This window comes from Heteronotia binoei, chromosome 21, assembly GCF_032191835.1.
Source record: "Heteronotia binoei isolate CCM8104 ecotype False Entrance Well chromosome 21, APGP_CSIRO_Hbin_v1, whole genome shotgun sequence".
In the NCBI taxonomy this organism is placed as follows: Eukaryota; Metazoa; Chordata; class Lepidosauria; order Squamata; family Gekkonidae; genus Heteronotia; species Heteronotia binoei.
The window spans coordinates 150,462,072-150,484,427 of record NC_083243.1 but is presented as its reverse complement, the minus strand read 5'-3'; the positions used below and the strand labels follow the sequence as shown (position 1 = coordinate 150,484,427).

The window sequence follows — 22,356 nt, the reverse complement described above, 5'->3', positions numbered from 1 at the left end:
TGCAACATCTGGAATGGCATTAGCCAATAAAAATTTAATACATTCCTATTCTGATTTAAACTTTGTGAGAGATTGATTCAGCAGTTTAGTTTGAATGGGCCCATAGAATGGACAGGATAGAATACAATGAGCAGTATCTTTGATCTGATTGGTACCACAGGAAAAGAGACGCTGGTCTACAGGTATTTTTTTGAATCTACCCTGAAGATATAAGGATGACATGGTTTGGAAATGCGCTTGGGTAAATGCTTTTCTTAGAGGGGCGTTTGAGAGGTCAGCAAGATAGCGGGAAAAGAATTTATTTTTCTTGAACTGGGGATACCAGACAGAGAATTTAGATTGATGGATCAGATTGATATCACGAAGGGTGTCCTTTTCAAAAATCCAGTCCCACAGTTTACTTGGGTCCCAGCCTATTACTGACTTTAAAGAGAGTAAAGAGTACATTTGTAAAATGGGAGAAAGTAATTTGGAGCACTCATTCTTATTGCTCAAGTACTGAAAACTGTGTTTTACCAGGTGATGGTCTGGAATACTACTAAGCTTCTTATAGTATTTTAATAGTATCAAGTGGGCTCTAGAGGTGATAGAGGGCAAACCGACTTCTAAAGTGCAGAGCAGGGGTGCCTTGGGGAAGACCCAGAATTTTCCTTAAAAAGGTATTTTGGATAACTTCTAGTTGGATGAATATTTTCTCATTCCATCCCCAGTTTTCTACTCCATACAGAAGCTGTTACACCACCTTTCCCTGGAAGACCTTTAGGGCTAGAGGTATTAACTGACCACCCTTTGAATTTTTTTTTTTTAAATAACTCCCATAGTCCGTTGTACAGTTAAAAGTGTGGCATTAAGATGGGCTTGCCAGGTCTGGGACCTCTGGAAAGTTATACCAAGATATTTAAAAAAGAAAAAGTGTGCTATTTTATGACCATCGATGGACCAGCTGTGTTTTGGCCTATTATTACCAAAAACTACAATTTTTGTTTTACTGTAATTAATTTTCAGTTCTTTTCCGTCACAGTAATCAGCCAGCTTAACTAACATCCTTCTAAGTGCTACTTGGGTGAATGACATAATTGCCATGTCATCTGCGTACAACAGAACAGGGATTTTCTGGCCAACTAGTGAGGGAGAGAAAAGGTCCTTGGAATTTATAACCTGAACAAAATCATTAATATAAAAATTAAACAAACATGGAGCTAGTAAACATCCTTGTTTGACCCCCTTTCTCAAGGGAATGGAGTTCGTGAGACAACCATACGAATCAACTCTTACCCTAAGAGGTTCGTATGCAGTTCCCTCAAAATTCTAAGGAGTCTTCTGTCAATGTCTGTTTTGACAAGTTTAGACTAGAGTCTTGATTGCTCAATAGAATCAAAGGCTGATGTAAGGTCAACAAAGGTAACATAAAGGTGACTTTTGTTGTTATTAGAGTATTTATGGATCAAGACCTTCAGGGTCAGGCAATGATGAGTGGTACTATGACCCTTATGGAAGCCTGCTTGTTCGGGATGGAAAAGATTTATTGATTCTGCCCATTCTTCCAAGTAATAGATGGTGTGTATATAGTTTAGAAGAAATATCCAAAAGACTGATTGGATGGTAGTTTGCAGGGTCTTGCCTATTATCTTTTTTATGGATAGGAATTATAATACTTTGTTTCCAGTTAGAGGGAAAAGTGCAGGTGAGGTCAATTTCAGTAAAGAGTCTGGCCAAAACTGGGCACCACCACTGTGGATTTGACTTAAATACCTCTGGGGGTACCATATCTTCCCCTGGCGCTTTACCTATGGGTAGGGAATCAATCAGCTGTTGGCATTCTGAAACATCTCAATCTCAATGCACAGCAGCCAAGAAGGTCAGAGCGCCTGCTCCGGCTGCAACGCCACTGAGGATGTTCTCCGCAGCCGAGAACGAAATGTCTGGAAGAAAAACTTTCTCCAGTAGAACACGGCACTTGAGCCCGAAAGATTCTACAATCCCTAATGATGTTACCAGCCGTGAAAACCTGAAATCTTTGAAAACTCCTGTTTCTTTGGGATCCCTCCCCCCCTTCTACACATGTTTTATTCCCTTTAGTAGTCAATTCAATATCACAGATTTATTTCCAGCATATATTTCTGCAGATTTAAACTGTGGGTTTTTATGCCAGACATAAATTTGTGTAATGTTGACAGATTGACAACCTTTATTGGCATGTCAAAAGATATGAACTACTATAAAAACAGTACATTTAAAAAAAACCCTGGGTATATTGGATCCAGAAAATATTAGTATTTCCTGATATACCTGAATACCAGTATTGGTATGAGACTGGTATTTGGGAAATATTCAGGAAACCTGTATATATCCAGGTCTATAATACTATATGCAAGCCATTTCAGCAATCATTTTCACTCCCCCTCCCCCAGAATCAAAACCCACAGGTGAAATGGCTGCTAGCCATTTAAACTTAACAACTGACCAGTGGCTGTCAGGTGTTTGCTTCATTGAGCTAATGGAGATGCTCACCCATCATGGTAGGGTCTATGTACCACCAGGAGGACCCTTACGGGTGGATGTTCTACATCTGGTCCATGATGTCAAGCCTGCCAGACACTTTGGGAGTTATAAGACCCTACATTTCTTGATTTGAGAATTTTGGTGGCCTCAAGTCCAGGCTAACGCTACTCAGTATGTTGTATCTTGTGAAGCCTGCTGACAGGCAAAACAAAACAAACAAAAAAAAACAGGAAAAGCTCCTGGCCTGCTGCAACCTTTGCCTACCTGTGCAGGCCTGTGGCAGGTCATGTCTATGGACTTCATCACAGACTCCCCAGGTCTAATGGCCACACAACCATCCTGGTAGCAGTGGATCTGCTCACAAATATGCCACTCTTTATGCCCTGCTTAGGTCTTCCCTCCACTCATGAAACTGCCCAGTTATATTTGCACAATATTCTCCAGCTTTATGGACTGCCAAAACACTTGGTGTCAGAGGAATCCTAGTTACTTCCTGCTTTTGGTAAACCCTACACTTAGGAATCCAAATACAGTTCTCTTCAGTTTACCACCCTCAATCTGATGGTCAGATGGAATGGACAAACACCATGCTCAAACAATACTTACAATACTACGTGAATCATCAACAGGGCAACTGGGTCACTCTGCTGCCTCTGAGGGAATTCGGTTACAATAATGCAGTACATTCCTCTACTCACCAGATGCTGTTCATGGCCAATTATGGAAATAATCCCTGGTTCTTTTTCCAGGGAGTGGACTTCTCTCAAGGCAGGGAAGGCAACCCTGCCTATCCCTGGCTCCATTATGTAAATTTCTAAAAATCTATACACTAAGGCCCAGTTCAGAATTAAATATATGACTCCTGGAGGTATTTCAGCTGATATGCTTGAAGGACTTGCGTTTTCATTTGAAGTATTTGTTGGTTGGAAAAACTGTATTAAACAAATGGATATTACACAGGGATTACTAAAAGCAAGGGCATACATTAAGTGTCTTGGGAATGTCACTTAAAACTGCCTCCCAATGGCCACTCATTACTTTCCCAGTTGTAACATACAGGATCAATTGTCTGATAGATCAAGACACTACAGCAGGGATGTCAAACTCATTTGTTATGAGGACTGGATCTGACATAAATGAGACCTTGTCTGGCCGGGCCATGGGTCATAAAATGTAATGTCAGGTAGCAGAGCTATAAACTTTATAAGTGACACAGACAAACACAAAGATTTTTTAAAAACTTAAAAGATTAGCACTCTTGCAATATTTTGTTTATTTAACAGTGTCTGATAACGGACATCTCTTGCTCTGAATTATTGCATCAAAATCTGGAGACAATGTCTGTGCTGTAGCAGTCTTGAGTATGCTGTTCAGGTGTGTGTTGGAAAGTTGCAAACCTGCTTTTGATTTATTGACATTCATTACAGAAATCTCATGGTCAATGCTTTGAGCCTAAGACCCAGGGGAAAACATGAAATGGCTGGACACTGTGAGCTTTTGTACGTAAGTTGCTTCATGTGCTGGTCAGCCAATGGAGAAAATAGAGGCTTTGCTCTGTAGCTCCTGTGCAATTGAGCAAGCCTGTCAAAGCATGCTGTGACACAGACGGAAGCAAGAGAGAGAGAAGGAATCTGATGTCAGTGAGTTGCTTGCGGGCCTGATAGGAGCCCACCAGGGGCCTGATCTGGCCTTTGGGCCACATGTTTGACACCCCTGAGTTACAGTGTATATGTTCCTGCCTCTGCTGTTTAATTAATCTATTTATCTCTCATCACTTAATTCAGAGCATGCGAAGGGAAAAGCAGCAAATAAATACTCTAAATCTGTAAAATAAAGACAATATTCCTAGTGGCCAATAAAGCATTGAGTGTATTAAATATATATCTTCAATTACAGCTAAATTTGCCCCTGTGAAAAATCTTGGAAACAAATGAAAAAATTAATCCAAACCAAAGTACATTATATCTCTTTTCATCATGCATTTCCTTTCCCAGGTTGCTTAGTGACAAATAGACCCACTTCAGTCAGAATGGATATTATTTTAATGCATTTCCTGCCCAACAGTACACTTTATATTCAGCTATATTCGCTTTTTAAAATTACACTCTCTTCTTCTGTGATCCATGACATATCTGGATGGTTTCCTGTGTGTGTGGATGTGTGTGAAGGGATGTGCATTGTTCAACAGTTACAATAGAGTGTGTGGAGATTGTGCATGCAGATGTGAGAGCCTTGCTTGATCCCAACTATAAGAGGTCAAAGCTGATCCAGATGTTCAGTTGTAGATGGCCAACTTGTGTGTGAGTGGGGGTATGTCAGAGTGCTTGAGGTTGTCCAGGAGGTAAATGAGCAGCTGCCTAGTTTGACTGCAATCATTAGCAGAAAGTCACAATGTGTTAAGTATGCAGAAGCCTGCAAGAGTGAAGGAAGTAAAAGTTGGAAGGACAACTCAGAAAATGAAACACTATTGGAAAGATTAAGTGCAGGAAATAAAGTTCAAAGTAGGTAGACCAGGAATAAATTATTTAAGGCGTATCAAAAAACTCCTTGTAGATTTTTTTTAATCATATGAGAATCTATAGAAAACTCATGAGGAAATGCAAGGTTAGCAGTGCATATGCTGAAAATATCTGGCAAATGGAGGGAATGGGACTCCTTACAGTTTTATTATCCATTATGACTTTGTGGAGGTCTCAGTGGGAAGGTTGAGGCCCCTGTAGCTAGTGTCCTGTCTTTAGGACTGTCCAGCAAATCTGGCTACTCTAAATGTATGAAACATGTAATTATCAGAAAATATCAACTCTTCTGATTCGTATTAACAGATCTCCAAGAAATTTCTTCCCTGGCAAATCATAAACATGACAGCCCAAATAAACATCAAACAATGTAAAGTAATCTTGAGATTAGGCCATAGTATATATGCACACATGTTTTTCAAATGGATCCTTTTTATACAATCCTTCCAAAAAACTAGATGGGCATGGTTAGAAACTGCATGGGTTCAAATGCAAATCTGCATGCTCTAAGCTCTTTAAAATACTTGTCAAATGCAACATGTATTTTTCTAAAAATAGAAACATAGAATAGGACATAGGAGAAGATTCCATGTAATTATTGTTGACTAAGCACAACAGTAATTTTACAAAGCACAAGCTCTTATGTCATACATTGTGAAATGGGCAATACTGACACAAAATGATTTGACAGTAATTAGTGGCTAAATAAAATGTGCAGTCATTTTATTTGAGAAACAAATAATGTGAAAAACATCTGTTCCTCTAATAGAACAAGGGAATAATTATTGCTAAGTCTTGTAATGTACAATGGAATTAGTTTTATTAAATTTTCACTTGATTATTATCATTGTAACTGAATATATAAATATGCAAATCCAAATTAAAGCAAATCTAAAGAAACACAAAACAAATAATGGCTTGAGTCCAGGAGTCCATCTGGGAGAATAGATTTTTGTCATGATACCCAGGGTTGTGGCCACATAAATAGGGGGTTTGAGTGCGGAAGTAAAGGGGAGCAAAATTGAACCTCTCCTCTACAAGTACAGCTCACCACATCAAATAGCTGCTGGTTTGCTAAATCATGTAGTTGGGGAGGGAAGAAAGATGAATTTCAAGATTGGAATAAGAACAAGCCAGCAAAGGCAGACAGCCTAATGAGATAGTCATGGACAGAACAGAGGAAGGAGGCAAGGCAAAACTGCAAGGTCTAAGGGTGCAAAAGGCAGACAGTTAGCTCAACGGTGAAATTGGTCCATGTGTCATTTCCCAGGCTTGCAAGGCCTTCTGCCAGCAAGACTTGCTCCCTGCTGATGAAAAACAGTGATGTTGCCAACATGGCTACATCACTTGGGGGTTAAAAAATGGAAGTGACACAGAGTAGAAGAAGAAGATATTGGATTTATACCCCTCCTTCACTTGGAGTCTCAGAGTGGTTTACAATCTCCTTTTCCTTTCTTTCTCCATAACACATACCCTGTGAGGTAGGTAGGGCTGAGAAGGCTCTCCAAGAACTGCTCTTGAGCAGAACAGCTCTGAGAGAGTTATGACTTGACCCAAGTTTACTCCAGCAGCTGCATATGAAAGAGTGAGGAATTAAACCTGGTTCTCCCAGATAAAGGTCCATGCACTTAACCACTATAGGAGATCCTTGTTCAGCAGTACCCCTAAGCTATGAACCTCTTCCTTTAAGGAGTGCAATCTCATCCAAAGCAGAAGATACCCCATTCCTGGGCCAAGCCTTCCCCCAATAAGAAGCCTCTCTGTTTTGTACAGATTAAGTTTCAATTTGTTAACTACAATGCTTCCAACTTGTCCCGGTCAAGTTTGTCTGTCCTTAAGCAGTTTCTTCATTGCCTCCAAATTTTTATCACTTCCTTGGAATTAGAAGCAAAAAGATATGTGGGGCAGAAAATTGTCCACAGAAATGTAATAGTATATTCAAAATATATTGGTAAAATATTCGCATCCTCAACAGTATCACTGTCCATGTGTAAATTCCACTTGCATTTAAATTGTGAAGTTATCCAAAGAATATTGTAAGTAAGCATATTGTTTAGATCAGTGTTTCCCATTTGCAGGGTTGTGACCTGGTACCGGGCCACGGAAGCCTCACTACCAGGTCACAAGAAAAGCCAAAGCTAGCGCAGCAAAGCTAGCCCCACCCCGTCTCTGTGTTGTGCAGAGAGAAGCTGGGCTGCCTCTCCTTCCTTCTCCCCCGCTCCCAGTGTTTGAGAGAAAGCTAGCATCCACTGGCACATTAGACCTATGAAGTGTTCTTCAAGGTATGAGCTTTCATGTGCCCTGCAGTATGTTCTTTTGAGGATATTTCCCGGGAGGCCTGGGCGGCAAAAAAGGGTGTATGTGATTTTTCAGCAGAGAGGGGTGGGGAGTGGGCATTCCAGTAGCTATTTTTTTAACCAAATGATCTCTGGGCAGAATTTTTGCTGGCTGGAGTCATCTGATAGTGAGAAAGGCTTTTTTCCCCCTTTGCCTTCCTTCCTTCCATTTTTACTGGATGAAACTTTTCTGTTCATCATACTGTTGTTGCAGACATAGGAGCTCTGCCAATGAAAAGTTGGCACCCCCAGCTGTAGCCAGGTGGCCTTCTGTGAGATTTCTATGTGAGTGAGTTGAGAGTAAGAGGTGTGGGGCAGAAAGAGATTATTGGAGATTACTGCGGTATATCTCAACAGCACTGGAAGAGATGGTACTATGAATGGCACCATTTTACTGGTCTTGCTTTTAACAGCTGTCTGAAACTTAAAAGTAAACTCCTCCTGTAGATATTAAAAAGGATGAAAGTAGTTCACTGGCTAAGTATCTGCACAACAGGTTGCTTTTAAAGGCATGGGAAACACAGCCAGTAAAAAGCTGTAAGGCCCTCATAAATATCCTTTTGGGGATAACTGCAGAAAAGCTTGTATGAACTTCATATAACTTAAAATTAATTCATTAATTGCAATACAATTCTCTGCTAGCTTTCACAGCAAATTCCCTGTGTTTCAACCAAAGAAAAGTATGAAAAATAGCTGTTGAAAGATTTTCTTGAAACCAAGCAAGCTTGGTTGTAGCTTGAGGCAGGGTTTCATTAGTAGCAGCTGAAGGAAGGGCCTACTAAATGTGTCAGCATATTTTGAGGTAGAGCAGCTTGCCAGGGTCCAGTGTGGGTGGTACACAGTGCTGGCATTCCTGATGGCAATGTCAACAGCACTCCCAATTGCATACACTGGCCAGTGCTGTTGAGGAAGGGATGTGTAAGTGGTGCAGGCAATTGAACATGGGCATTAGGAGTGCTTGCAAGCTGAAGAAGAATACACAAACAGATAGGTGCATGCAGGTGTGGGGGTGAAAAGAGAGGACCGTCCACCCCCATTTTGGCTCAGCAGTTTCAGAGAGATTTTTCTGAAAATGAAATTGCTTCCGAAGAAGAGGCAGGTTTGGGGGAGTGCCCTGGAAGTGACATCACAGGAAAAGGTAGAGTTTTGGTTCAGTGTGCCCCAGAAGTAACATCACTTGGTCCTTGACACCACAGGAAATGACATAATTCCTGTCTCCCGGCTCCACCCCTAAAGTCTCCTGGTTCCACCCCCAAATTTTAGTGGGCCATGAAGGAGAAGTGTAAAAATAACTGGGCCATGGGAAAGAAAAGTTTGTGAAAACCTGGTTTAGATGATTAAGCAGCACTATTATAGTATAAAATGTGTCCTTTTAATTCAAAGAAAACAATAGAATGTTCCACTAGGAGCCTGTATTCTTTATTAATAACCCTATTTATTAAGTTGTCACTATGTCAATCAGTTTGACATCTCTATTTTTGAAAGTAGGAATGAAAAGTATAATATGTATATGAGTGCTTTAAATTACAGAATAGGATTCTGCACCCTGCTGACCTATTCTGTTATACAGAATGCTCACACACTATTTTTGGCCTGTTATCTGGAAGAGAAACTAATCACATTCAAGGAAATAGCTGAAATGAGTGCACTTAGAAGTTTTTCTTGATTTTGCCTTTAACTGTAGCTTATAGGTCACACATTCAGCGGCTGCAATACCTGGTTTGTACAACACTCCATTTACAACCACACATATCAAGCTACCCATTTACAAACTCATCCCTTCTGCAAAACACACAGTCGTCACCTCCACTATTTATATACTGCTGTGCAAACCATTCACACATCTAATTCATATACTCAGTTCAACCAGTCCTGAAATAATGCTGCCTCATCTCTGTATCCTTTCCCAACAACAGTCATAGCCTTTGTGTGAGGGCTTTTTTTCAGTGTCCTTTTAATTTACTGTTTAATATGTTAGTGCCCCATGGCGCAGAGTGGTAAAGCTGCAGTACTGCAGTCCAAACTCTGCTCACAACCTGAGTTTGATCCCGACAGAAGCTGGGTTCAAGTAGCTGGCTCCAGGTTGACTCAGCCTTCCATCCTTTCGAGATCGGTAAAATGAGTACCCAGCTTGCTGGGGGGAAAGTGTCTGAGGAAGGCAATGGCAAACCACCCCGTAAAAAAGTCTGCCGTGAAAACGCTGTGATGCGACATCACCCCAGAGTCAACAACGACTGGTGCTTGCACAGGGGACTACCTTTACCTTTTAAAAGTGTTTATTAGTGTTCAATTTACTGCTGAATAACTTGGTTAATGGGTGGAGCAGGGACTTCTTCCCCTCTGATCTCCAGGCAGGCTTCAGTAATGATCAGGAGACGTCTTAAAGTGTATATATAGCACTTGCTTTTGCCTTCATAACTGATTTAGTTTCAGAGACTTTGGGAGTCAAATTAGCCAAAATACTATTTTCTTGTATATATACACAGAGTACCATAATTTGTTGCTTTTGTATAACCATGAAGTTGGATCCAGAACTGCTTTCATTATTTTCATGCTATTCCTGGGGTTACCTGACCCCAAGAGCAGTATTTTGGAGAGCTCATGAACTACAGCAGGAAAGGTGAGGTAGGAAAGATCAGTTCTCTGGGTATAATCTATGGATAGTGTTGTAAAATTTACGTGTATATGTATCAGATTATTCATTATATTTATTTATTTTAGGCTGTACTTTCCCTTAAAAAGTTCAAGGTATTATTGACTAGTTAGTATATTTCCTTTTTATTGTGATGTGATATGATGGCTTTAGTTAGAGTTGTTGATATGCCACTTTCAGCGCTATTTATCTAGTGGTTGTACAAGTTAGTGTTTTATCTCTTCAAGTGAGTATAGGTCTGTCAATTCAAGGATTTGGGGAGCTCTTTAGTGGGATCCTTCAGTGAACTTCTTTAATTGAGGTCTGACTGTTCTAAAAGTACCAGAATCAATAGTGGGAGCTTATTATCTCTTGCAGAATGAGTATCATGCACTTTTTAAAAAGTTTAAAAGTACTTACAAATGAGGCACTGAATTGTATTGTGCCACTTTTGTGTTCCTGAAAACGAATGTGACTAAATTCCTTAAGGAGACCCAATATTATAATAAAACAAATTATATAAACAAAAGTTTGGTGTTGATGGAGGGAAAGTGTATTTTATTCAGGGCTTTTTTTGAGCAGGAACGCAGTTCTGGCTGGCTTGGTGTAAGGGGGTGTGACCTAATATGCAAATGAGGCACTGGTGGGCTTTTCCTCTAAAAAGCTCCATGTTTTTATTTATTTATTTATTTATTTATTTATTTATTTATTTATTTATTTTTCGTACTTATATCCCGCCCTCCCCGCCGAGGCAGGCTCAGGGCGGCTTGAAACAATAGTGATGTCAGGGTGTGGCCTAATATGCAAATGAGTTCCTGCTGGGCTTTTTCCTACAAAAAAGGCCTTGGTTTTATTTATTTGTTTAGAATATTTTATGCTGCCTCTCTAGAAATCTACCAGAGGTGGCTTACAAAATTAAAATAATAAAAAACAAAGTATTAAAATATACTAATTAAAATACAGAATTAAAAAGCCCTAGACCAGCATAAGAATATAGATAATAAAAACCACAGACACTTTGAAACAATGGTTTGCAGCCTAAAATAGTGTTAGAAATCATCCCCTTAATTAAAAGCCTTGATGAACAGAAACATTTTGACCTGGTACCTAAAAGAAAGCAATGCAGGGCACCAGGCAAGCCTTGAGGGGAAGGGCATTCCGCAACTGAGGTGCCACTACTGAAAAAGCTCAGTCTCTGGTTTCATTAAAACTGGGGTATGTGTGCGAATGGAGGCCTACTTACTGCAGAGATGTGTGTTCATTCTTTTTTTTGAGCCCTTGGCAAACCCCCTCAGTTCTCATTCCCTTCTAAAACTAAACATAAGCCCATGTATCCGAAGGCACAGTATCCCTTTATTTTGCCTCTGCTTCACTGAAATTTAGATTGTATGCACTCTGAGGCGAGGAGCTGTTTTCTCATACCACAAAGCACCATGTACACTAACGGTACTATAGAAAGAGCAATAACATATCTTTATTCTGATTTTACTCTGATTCTAAATGTTAACCTTCAAGAACAGCCGTAGATACTGGGGACACTTACTTTAAACTGCAGTTGGCAACGATAGACCCTGGGGTAAGTGTTTGCAGTGTCCTGGCCTTCACCTGGAGTCCCTGAGGCTGGCAGGCTACCTGTAAATTGTTAAGAATCATTTGGAGTCCCCTTACAATCCCTGTCAAACTAGATTGTTTCCATCTAGCCTAGTTGATGTGTCAAACTTGAGTTAGCTAGGGGGATCAGGTGGAGCTAATTATGCTTTATGGTTCCCCCTAGAGGCTAAAAGACGGGAAGTTTTCTTCTCCATTATGCTGAGCTGAGGCTTACGCCAAAGGTAGCGCCGAGGTGTACCTTGGAATTGTTATTTTTTATTAGGAAACTTGGATTTTGTATTTGTATTTTCTGGACTGACATGCAGTTTGCCTAAGGGCTGGTGTGAGTAACCTACCTACTGACTGCATTTTTATTTTATGTTGATACCTGGTAGAACCACCAGGGTAACTTGAGTGAAGGAGCTTGCACTCTAATAAATCTTGAAGAAACAACCTTTTGAACTGGTCTCTTTGTCAAGGCTTGGTAGAAACTTCCAGTGGCCTTAAACCCTGCTATAGAGGATTCTACTCTGGGACTTTGAGTTTGGCCAAAGAGCCTGCATAGAGTTATACTATTGCCAGAGAAGCAGAGTAGGCTGGTGGTCTGCTTCCTGTAAATATTGTGGCAGCCATTAAATCAACTTTGCCTCTGCTGCCGGGGCTCCCATCTAGCCTCCCACCAGGAAGCCAGGGGAGAGCTGGAGGATTGCGGGCTGAGTGCTACAACAGCCTTACTAATATACAAACATAACCATCGACAGGTGTAGAGGTTTGCTTTAGTATTATTGTCTAAAATGTTCTCATCCCACTAGTATCAAGTACAATGTTAGAAGCAATCAGGGCTTTTTTTGATCAGGAACACACAGGAACGCAGTTCTGGCTAGTTTGATGTCAGGAGCTGTGGCCTAATATGCAAATGAGTCCCTGCTGGGTTTTTCTACAAAAATGCCGTGTGAAACAATGGCGACATCGAGGTGTGTGTCATAATATGCAAATGAGTTCCTGCTGGGCTCTTTCTACAAAAAAGCCCTAGAAGCAATGAACATGTAGAGTGTACTCAGGAATTCAATTTATTCTAGAAAGGGTGCATTTGTTTAATATCTACCAGGAAAAATATCTGCTGTAGATGAACTTGTATTAGCCTTAAACCTCTCCCCCCCCCCATTAATTACTGAACTTTCCCTGCTGTCACCAAATACTTGTTATCTAATCTCTGGCTGTATCTTTACTGTGGCCAAAATGACAGTCCTTTCAAGCTTTGGGCAACTTTGTTCTAGCCTGTACAAGTACAAATTTATATTCACTTAACATACTACTTACCTCCAAAACACCTGAGTTTTTAATCTTCCCATGACCTGCTGGTTTCTCTGCATATATAATTTTGCCCCAAAGGACCAGATGTAAGAAGGAAACAATTTTACAGAAAAGAGGAAACAATTGACTACGTCGTGAACATTGGGTAAATAGACATGTATTTCTTATATGTTTCAGACATAATATGAAAAAAATAAATCCTGTGGAATAAATTCGTTCTTTTCTTTTGATTGGAATTCCTGTAGTGTAAACCTTGAGAGCAGATTGCTTACAAATCATTGAGTTAGTTAGGCTAAGACTCCATGTTAATACTTTGGAAAGGAGGATGCATCTTGAAATTTGGATTTATTTATGTGAAATGCACATATTTTGCAATGGAAATAATTAATTTCTCCTCATGACAGTTGCATTATTAGGGGTACACTGAAGTAAGCCAGTTGGTGTGAGAGGAAGCTGATGTATGTTTATAGTCCTAGGCAGTTTTTCATTGATAAAGATTAGTAAAAAGACACCATGTAAACTCTTACTTTTTCTGTGTGCACATAATTATATACAACAATCCATTTATAAGGATTGAAAATACTTTGTTTCAAAGGAGGTTTTGAAATAAAAAGTAAAGCTTGATTTAAATGTAGCTGAGGCTAAATAAGCCATCCATGGTGGAAGTCTGGCAGGGCCAGCTATCCAGGGCTATCGATGAAATTGCACCTCGGTGCCCTCTGCGCCCTCGCAAGAGGCTGGCACCATGGTATACCTTGGAGTTACGCCAGCTGAAGCAAGGGCTCAGACGACTAGAGAGACGGTGGAGGCATACTCGGGACGAAGCGACGAGAACATCCTATAGAACGCTTATGAGGTCTTATGAGATGGCAATCAAGGCTGCAAAGAAAGAATACTTCGCAGCCAAGATTGCATCTGCAAAATCGCACCCAGCACAATTGTTTAGAGTAATTGGAGATCTTATAACATTGCCACAAGGCAAACCAAATATTAGGGAATTAGAAATAGGCTGTGAGGCATTTGCGAAATATTTTGCAGATAAAATCTCGTCGCTCCGCCAAGACCTGCCTATCACATTAGACACAGTAAGTGAAACTGAGGCTCCGTGCCGGTCTTCAGATTTAGTACTGGACCACTTCGACCCACTCAGCCTGGAGGAAGTTGATGGAATTCTCTCTGCTGCTCGCCCAACAACATGTGTTTTGGACCCTTGCCCCTCTTGGCTGATTAAATCCTGCCAGAGGGAGCTTAGATGTCCTCTACGGGACATCATAAATAGATCCCTCCTAGAGGGGCATTTTCCAACGCCTCTGAAAGAGGCTTTGGTCCGCCCCCTCTTGAAAAAACCTACAGCAGACCCGGCCGAATTGTCAAACTACCGACCGGTGTCCAATTTACCATTTTTAGGTAAAATTATCGAGAGGGCAGTGGCGTTGCAGCTACAGAGATTTCTAGATGACGCTTCTGTCTTAGACCCGTGCCAGTCTGGCTTCCGACCGGGCCACGGGACGGAGACGGTCCTGGTTGCCTTGGTGGATGACCTCCAGCGGCAAGTGGATCGAGGCGGTGCGGCAATACTGATGTTATTAGATTTGTCGGCTGCATTTGATACAGTCGACCATCGGTTGCTGATCCACCGCCTCGCCGACATAGGGGTTGAGGGGCTGGCCTTACAATGGCTTTCCTCCTTCCTCATGGGTCGGGGACAGAGGGTGGCGATTGGGGGTGAGCAATCCCAGAGGCGCACACTAGACTGTGGGGTGCCCCAGGGAGCAGTTCTCTCCCCGATGTTATTCAACATCTATATGCGCCCCCTCGCCCAGATTGCCCGGAGATTTGGGCTGGGTTGCCATCAATACGCAGATGACACCCAGCTCTATCTACTAATGGACGGCCGGCCCGCCTCCGCCCCGGGGAACCTGGACCGGGCTTTGCAGGCTGTTGCAACGTGGCTTAGACTGAGTGGGCTGAAGTTAAATCCAGCGAAGACAGAGGTTCTCCATGTGGGTCGTGGCACTCTGGGGAAGGAAATATCTCTCCCGGCCTTTGACGGGGCGCCGCTGAAGACGGCGCAGCGGGTAAAGAGCCTGGGCGTCTTACTGGAGCCTTCATTATCAATGGAGGCCCAGATAACAGCCACTGCCAAATCAGCATTCTTCCACCTGAGGCGGGCGAGGCAGTTGGCCCCTTTCCTAGAGCGTCAGGACCTAGCAATGGTGATCCACGTGATGGTCACCTCAAGACTGGACTACTGTAACGCTCTCTACATGGGGCTGCCTCTGTACCGGACCCAGGAGCTGCAGCTAGTGCAGAACGCGGCGGCCAGGCTGTTACTTGGTCTCCCAAGATGGGAGCATATACGGCCGGGGCTGCGCGGACTGCACTGGCTGCCAATCGTATACCGGATCCAGTACAAAGTGCTGGTCATAACCTTTAAAGCCCTATATGGCCAAGGACCGACCTACCTGAGGGACCGTCTCTCCCCATATGAGCCCCAGAGAGCACTGAGGTCAGTGGGGAAAAGCAGACTGAATACCCCTGGGCCAAAAGAAGTCAAACTTCAAAGCACCCGCACTCGGGCCTTTTCCGTTGCGGCCCCACAACTCTGGAACAAACTCCCAGAGGAGGTGCGGGCCCTGCGGAACTTAGACCAGTTCCGCAGGGCCTGCAAGACCGCCCTCTTCAAACAGGCGTTCACCAATAACTGAATTAATGTTTACCGCCAGATTAATAACGGTTACCGCCAGTGTTGATTTAGGAATGTTTTAATTATTGATTGATTTTAATGTGAATTTAATGTTTTTAATACTGTATTGTTTACTTGAAATGCTGTTAGCCGCCCTGAGCCTGCTTTGGCGGGGGAGGCCGGGATATAAATAAAATTTTACATTACATTACATTACTTTGTATTCACACAGTGTTTCAAGTGGGCTGCTAACCATACCCATATAAAGCCATGTAGCTTTAAACTAGACTGTGAAAATACAAAGATCCATCAGAAAGTGTTTTTGCCTTAGTAGTACACTGAAATCAAACTTTAGGCAAAAGAAAGAGCTTCAGCTTTTTTACATTTTTAGAAATTAAACCAACCAGCTGTGTGCCAAAGATATGATCTGGCAGCTCTGCTAATTTTGACTCACAACTTGACACATATGTAAAATAACATTGTTGTAATCCATGTCAATTAATTTAAAATAATCTTCATCTTTTTGACCACTTTTGCACAACACAACTAGGATGGTTACAGAAGGATTAAAGAGTAGATCTCTCTGTGTCGTTCAAATGCATGTTTATGGATGAAATACAGTTTCTAATACAAATGTAAGCAGGGGTGGCAAACATTTAGGTTACTTAACACGGAGTAGAAGATATTACTTTTCTATAGGATTGAAGCCAACTGGATCTCCATATACAGCTGTGCAGTTAATTGTAAAAGGCAGGAGGCCTTCATATAAAGATGTAGGGTAGGTTTGTTGTGGGTAAACTCAGGGGAGATTTGTTTAGTTCTGAGGGAAAAAAAAGAAAAGGTAAAGGCAGTCCCCTGTGCAAGCACCAGTTGTTTCTGACTTTGGGGTGACATCGCATCATGTTTTCATGGCAGACTTGTTACCGGGTGGTTTGCCATTGCCTTCCCCAGTCAACACACCCATTTAAAACTGATGTAACTTAATTGTTCACAAGTTGACGTGACTGTACTCAAGGGGAGAACTAGCCTTGGAAAGAGTGCTGTATTGCATGTCATACAAAGAATTACTATCCAACTAGTAGCTGTCAGGAGGACACATGAAAAGGATCCTCCACAAGTACATATCTGGCACACTGATCATCTAGTAAATACTTAAGATGTGCCAGAGTCAGCTCTGCCCTTGAAGAGGCATTTTGCGCTACCTCAGGCGCACTCTTTTCTTCATGAATTGTTCCCTTAACCTATTGCTGAGCCTGGACGCTGATTATAAGCTTGGTGAAGTTCTCAATACGGAACAGAGGATTTTGGGAAGGCAAAACCTGTTGCGTGGAATGTTACAGGATAATCAAGCAGTGTTTGAAATTAGTAAAACTCTTCTCCTTATATAATTCGGAAGTTGTTATTTTTCAAAAAGAGCGCGTGTCAAGCCTGCTTATGTGTTTTTTTTCCGGGGGGGGGGGTTGAAAGAATACCCTGCTTTTCACACCCTTCTCTGCCTCCTTCGCACACAAGGAGCAGGCGGGACACGTCGTGTTTTGTTTGTGCCTCACACCACACCAGTCGCTGCCCGGTGGCGCTGCTGAGCAGAACCGGGCACTGGGCGCCCGCCTTGTCTTTGCCTTGCCTGCCCTCCCGATCCCTCGCACCCCCCTCCCGCTCCAATAGGCAGGCTTGTGAGCGCGGCGAACATGGCGGCGGCCGAGGCAGTGGGGCGGGACACTCTACCTGAGCACTGGTCCTATGGCGTCTGTGGGGATGGCCGGGTCTTCTTCATCGAGTAAGTCTCCGGGCGGGAAACGGAGGGGGGGGGGGCGCAGCTCAGTTCCCTCCTTCTCCTTTTCTTCCCACTCTTTCTCTCCCCCGCCCCACAGGCTGTACTAACAGGTGCATGTTTGCCGCTTCTCCCTCCTTAGCGACCTGACCCGCTCAACTACTTGGCTGCATCCTCGCACCGGGGAGCCCGTCAACTCAGGCCATATGATCCGCTCAGGTGGGTGCCCTATCCTTCTCTCCTCTTGGGCGGCGGGGGGGGGGGGGAGATTGAAGACTCCTTTGCTCCCCGTGCGTTTCTCTCCCCTTCACCCTGCTCTCGGTGTTTGTCTTTCTCTCTCTTGGGAAGGGAGTGGGGGAGGCTAACGACCTTTGTGCGGCTGGGATTTACGCTCGCGTAGCTCCAGGGCACAAAGATCTCACTTCCCTACTCCTTTCTCTCTTTGCCACTTTCTTACCCTTTTTCCTCCCTTCCTTTCTCTTTCTCTGTTTTAGATCTTCCCCGTGGCTGGGAGGAGGGATTCTCCGAAGAGGGAGCCAGTTACTTCATTGAGTGAGTATTTCCTACTCATGAGGCACTTCAGATTGGCGGGGGATAAGTAGTTGCTATAGGAATACACCGTTTTTGTTTTATTGTAGTAGATTAAAAAAGAGATACGTGCTGTTCTTTTATAGGCGAATTTAGCATCACCTTGCTCAGAACTTAAAGAAATGCTGCTCTTGTTATTATATGTTTAAAAGGATGAATTCTGGCAGTTTTATAACAATGGCAACAAGTGGAAGAGCTTTTGTTATCATTCTTTTTGGGCTGTTTTCTGACACATGTAACAGGTTTCACCTCTGTGGTTGCTTATATTGCTTCTGGAAATCGTACTGTAGTGAGGGTGTTGACTGAGTATATCAGCCAAATTTGGCTGAATGCCTTACTAACGCACTGGCTGGAACCTGTTGCCTGCTGAATGGAATGGTAATAACACGGTTATAATAAGGGAGGCTAATGGCATCTAGTGCAAAAGATTGTCATTTCTTTCTGCAACCTGGTGCTTATGGCAAATGAAATAGTCACAAATTTGTGGAAACACATAATGAGGTGTCTTTACAAATTATACTGATAACATTCTGAAGGTATAAATAACATACAGAATGTGTTGGTAGAGTTACAGTCCAAGGAAAGGAATTTAGAAAACAAGTATATAGAGAAGAATAAGAATAGCACAAAATGTGGTTTGAGTTTTGTAGCTTTTCCACTAGAAAAAAGCAGAATCTTATAGTGGGGTAACATTTTATGGATTGATGTTTCTTACATGTATCTTTTGATTATTCCCAATCCATTTTGAATCAAACATTGGTGTCATAGTAGATTGTTTGGCTGTGAGATGGGCATGCATGTTTTAAATCTTCTGTTCTTATACAGGATTAGAACACTAGAATTCTTTTGGTTCATAATTCTGTTTGTTCCGTTGTAGCTGAAATGTTTTATTTTCTTTTTTGTTAGAAGTGGAAGGAGAGAAATATTTTAAAGAACTTGTAATGCTAGCAAAGTTGTGAAAGTAACATAATATTGGAAGCAAACAATTTTTTGGATGAGCCCTTGTGCTTGTATGCTCTGGAATGTCACCATAACAAAACGGCACTTACTCTGAAAGGCAAAGGTGGTGCAGAATTATAACAGTTTCTTGTACCTATTCAGTGTGCAGCATCACTTTAAAAAAGTGATTGTATTCCCCTGGATAGTAGAAGAACATAATCTAGAGATACTGTAAGGATCAATTGGTGCCATAAAAAATGATGGAAGCTGTTTTATGTAATCAAAATCTAAGTATGATGTGATGAAAGGGTGCAAGTATATGAGAAAGGAGATTGGGGTTTTTTTTGGCAACTTGACTTTGGAAATTGCAGCATTTTTATGGTTTTAGGTGTGTACAGAACATATCATAGTATTTTTATGGTATCCATACATATTTCTTGCACTATTTGCAATATGTAAGCATGGCAAATGGAAATATTATGTTCAAGAGATATTATATGCTTATTTACATGTGATCCTACAGCATATCTGGAGTTCATTGCTATTATTAATTGACCTTGGTTTACAGGAAGGACTAAAGGCAGGACCTGTAATATTATATATATAAACATAATTTTTGCACATATTTCTATTATCATTTTATACAAACGATGTTTTGTACACTGAATACTTATTCTTCATATGTTGAACAAATTCTTTGTTTTGATTTTTAGTGGACTCAGCATGGAGAAACTCTGCACAGACTTACACTGTAGAAAACTCAATGAAGGATTCTGGGGGGATTAGAGACAAGCTTGAATTAAAAATCTTGGTCCCCAAAGTTTACATCCCATGAGTAGTTTGCCCTCTTAGAAAATTTATTTATGTACATTTCTCACATGAACTCAAGGGGGATTACGGGTAGTGAGTCAGTACAATCAACAAGATTGGACATTCAATATACAGTGTATTAGGATATTAAAAGACTGGAAACCGCCAGAAAGAACAGAAGCGTAGTGTGTTAATATGGTGTATTAAGCAGTACAGAAATTACATTCTGCTGTTGATAGCCACGACTTGCCAGTGGTGATCCATGCAGTGGTCACTTCCTGGATTGTAACATGATCTATGCAGGCCTAACAATGAGCCTGTTCCAGAAACTCCAGCTGGTACAAAATGTGGCTGGGATGTCTCTGTGGACACACATTCAGCCAGTGCTTCATTAACTACATTGGCTACCACTTGAATACTGGATTAGATTCAAGCTTCAGTTGTTAACCTTTAAGCCCTTTACAGCCAGGGACCAGCATATCTATGGGATGGTCTCTCCCCATATATGCCCTGTCAGTCCCTAGCCCAAGGGACGTCCATCTAGCCTTGAGCAGGGCCAGGGCCTTTTAGGCTCTGGCCCCAGCCTAGTGGAACATTCTCTCAACTGAGATCAGGGCCCTGCAGGATTTGCTACAATTCCGCAGGGCCTGTGAAACAGAGCTGTTCCACCAGGCCTTTGGTTGAAGCAACAGATGTCCAGTGACATCAGCCTTCCTTGCATTAGCTGCCAATGGCACTGCCTTATTAACTGCTATTAGGAGTGGTTGACTTGATTCCATTTCAACTCATTACCTGCCCCAGTGCGCTTAGTTGGTCATTATCTGAATTGTTGGCTAGGGAACCCGGATAATTATGTGATTTTGTTTAATGTTTTTAATCTATGTAATATTTTACTTTGTCATTTTTCATGTCTTAAATTGCTGCTGTATTGATATGTTATAAGCTGCCCTGAGCCTGCTTGCGGGGTAAGCTGCAATAAATAAATAATAGGATCCTGTTTACAATATCCTGTATACAGCAAAAAGACCACAAGTCCTGATGATTTAGCAAAGTAAGCTTGTGAAACCATTTTGTGCTGTATATTACCTGTGCAGAAAAGCCCCCTTGAATTATTCAGTTTTGCACAGTTTATGGAAGACCAGGAGGTGTTTTTCAAAAGTTACTATAGACAGATATGGGAGAGGCAAGCCTGGTAGCAACAAGATATGTGATAATGAAAAAGTGTGCTGAATGAAAACCTATATGTCTAAGGCATGGAGTGTATAATAGCAATCGTCTTGGGAACTGGTTTTATATATCATATGTTGTAAAATGTAGACCGACAACTAGAAAGATACTCATAATAATAATAATAATAATATTTAATTTATATCCCGCCCTCCTCGCTGTAGCAGGCTTAGGGCGGCTCACAGCATAAAAACTTCAACAATCACAATACATATAATAGATCATTAATACATATTATAAATCATACATTAAAATAATATATTACAAATCAAACATTAAAACCATTTAAATTGGTTTGGAGCTAAAATCTTGATGTTACACATTTTACAGTTTTTTCGTGGTGACAGTATTCTTCTACAGTAGATTCCTTCTTAAATATAGGCCAGCTGGAAAAGAGTAGTCTTGCAGGCCCTGCGGAACTGGGCAAGACACCACAAGGCCCGCACATCCTCTTGCAATAGCTTCCACCAGTGGGGGGCTATAATCAAGAAGGCCCTATCTCTGGTGACTTTCAGTTTGGCCTCCCTGGCCCGGGGATTACCAGTAGATTTTGCGAGCTAGATCGTAGTACCCTCTGGGGAATATATGGGGAGAGACGGTCCCTAAGGTAGGCAGGTCCTTGGCCATATAGGGCTTTAACGGTAATAACCAGCACCTTGTAGTGAATCTGGTACGCTATTGGCAGCCAGTGCAGTTCCCGCAGCCCCAGCTGTAAGTGCTCCTATCTAGGGAGCCCCAATAACAGCCTGGCCGCTGCGTTCTGCACTGGCTGTAGTTTCCGGCACAGGGGCAGCCCCATGTAGAGGACATTACAGTAGTCCAGCCTCAAGGTGACCATTGCATGGACCACTGTTGCCAGGTTGTCGCAGTCCAGGAAGGGGACCAAAGTGGATAAAAGACATCTAATAACTAATTACAACAGTCTTCATAAAGATTCAAGATATTTTATTTATTTATTTATTTATTTGGGATTTATATCCCGCCCTTCCCACAAGTGGCTCAGGGCGGCTTCCAGTAATAGATCCAACAAAATTACAGTATTTAAACATATAAAGGGATCAGCATTTAAAACAGATAAAAACAGATAAAACCATGGTTATCAATAAATATTAATAAATATTTCAACTATATATAAAAGAAGTCCGGCAAGTTACATTAAAATTCTCAAGCTAGGTATAGGCTAGCCGGAAGAGGGTCGTCTTACAGGCCCTGCGGAACTGTACAAGGTCCCGCAGGGCCCTCACCTCTTCCGGCAGCTGATTCCACCATGTAGGGGCCATAACAGAGAAAGCCCTTTCTCTGGTGGATTTCAAACGGGCTTCCTTCGGCCCAGGGATAGTAAGGAGGTTTTGTGTTCCCGACCTCAGTACTCTCTGGGGAACGTGCGGGGAAAGACGGTCCTTCAGGTAGACAGGTCCCAAGCCATATAGGGCTTCCTTCTGCAT

The 22,356-nt window shown here is 42.0% G+C and overlaps 1 protein-coding gene across 3 annotated transcripts in view; it reads left to right on the top strand.

Moving 5' to 3' along the window:
- Nucleotides 1–17,177: 17,177 nt before the first annotated feature.
- The window catches only part of PLEKHA7 (pleckstrin homology domain containing A7), a 229,943-nt gene continuing 224,764 nt past the window's right edge, over nucleotides 17,178–22,356 (top strand). For 2 of the 3 annotated variants that reach the window (XM_060262614.1, XM_060262613.1), the window contains exons 1-3: nucleotides 17,178–17,353; nucleotides 17,490–17,566; nucleotides 17,842–17,899. In XM_060262614.1, the coding sequence (XP_060118597.1) occupies nucleotides 17,265–17,353; nucleotides 17,490–17,566; nucleotides 17,842–17,899 (224 nt within the window). In that variant the 5' untranslated portion in view covers nucleotides 17,178–17,264. The remainder of the gene's footprint in view (nucleotides 17,354–17,489; nucleotides 17,567–17,841; nucleotides 17,900–22,356) is intronic. The other variant, XM_060262615.1, reaches the window with a different exon arrangement.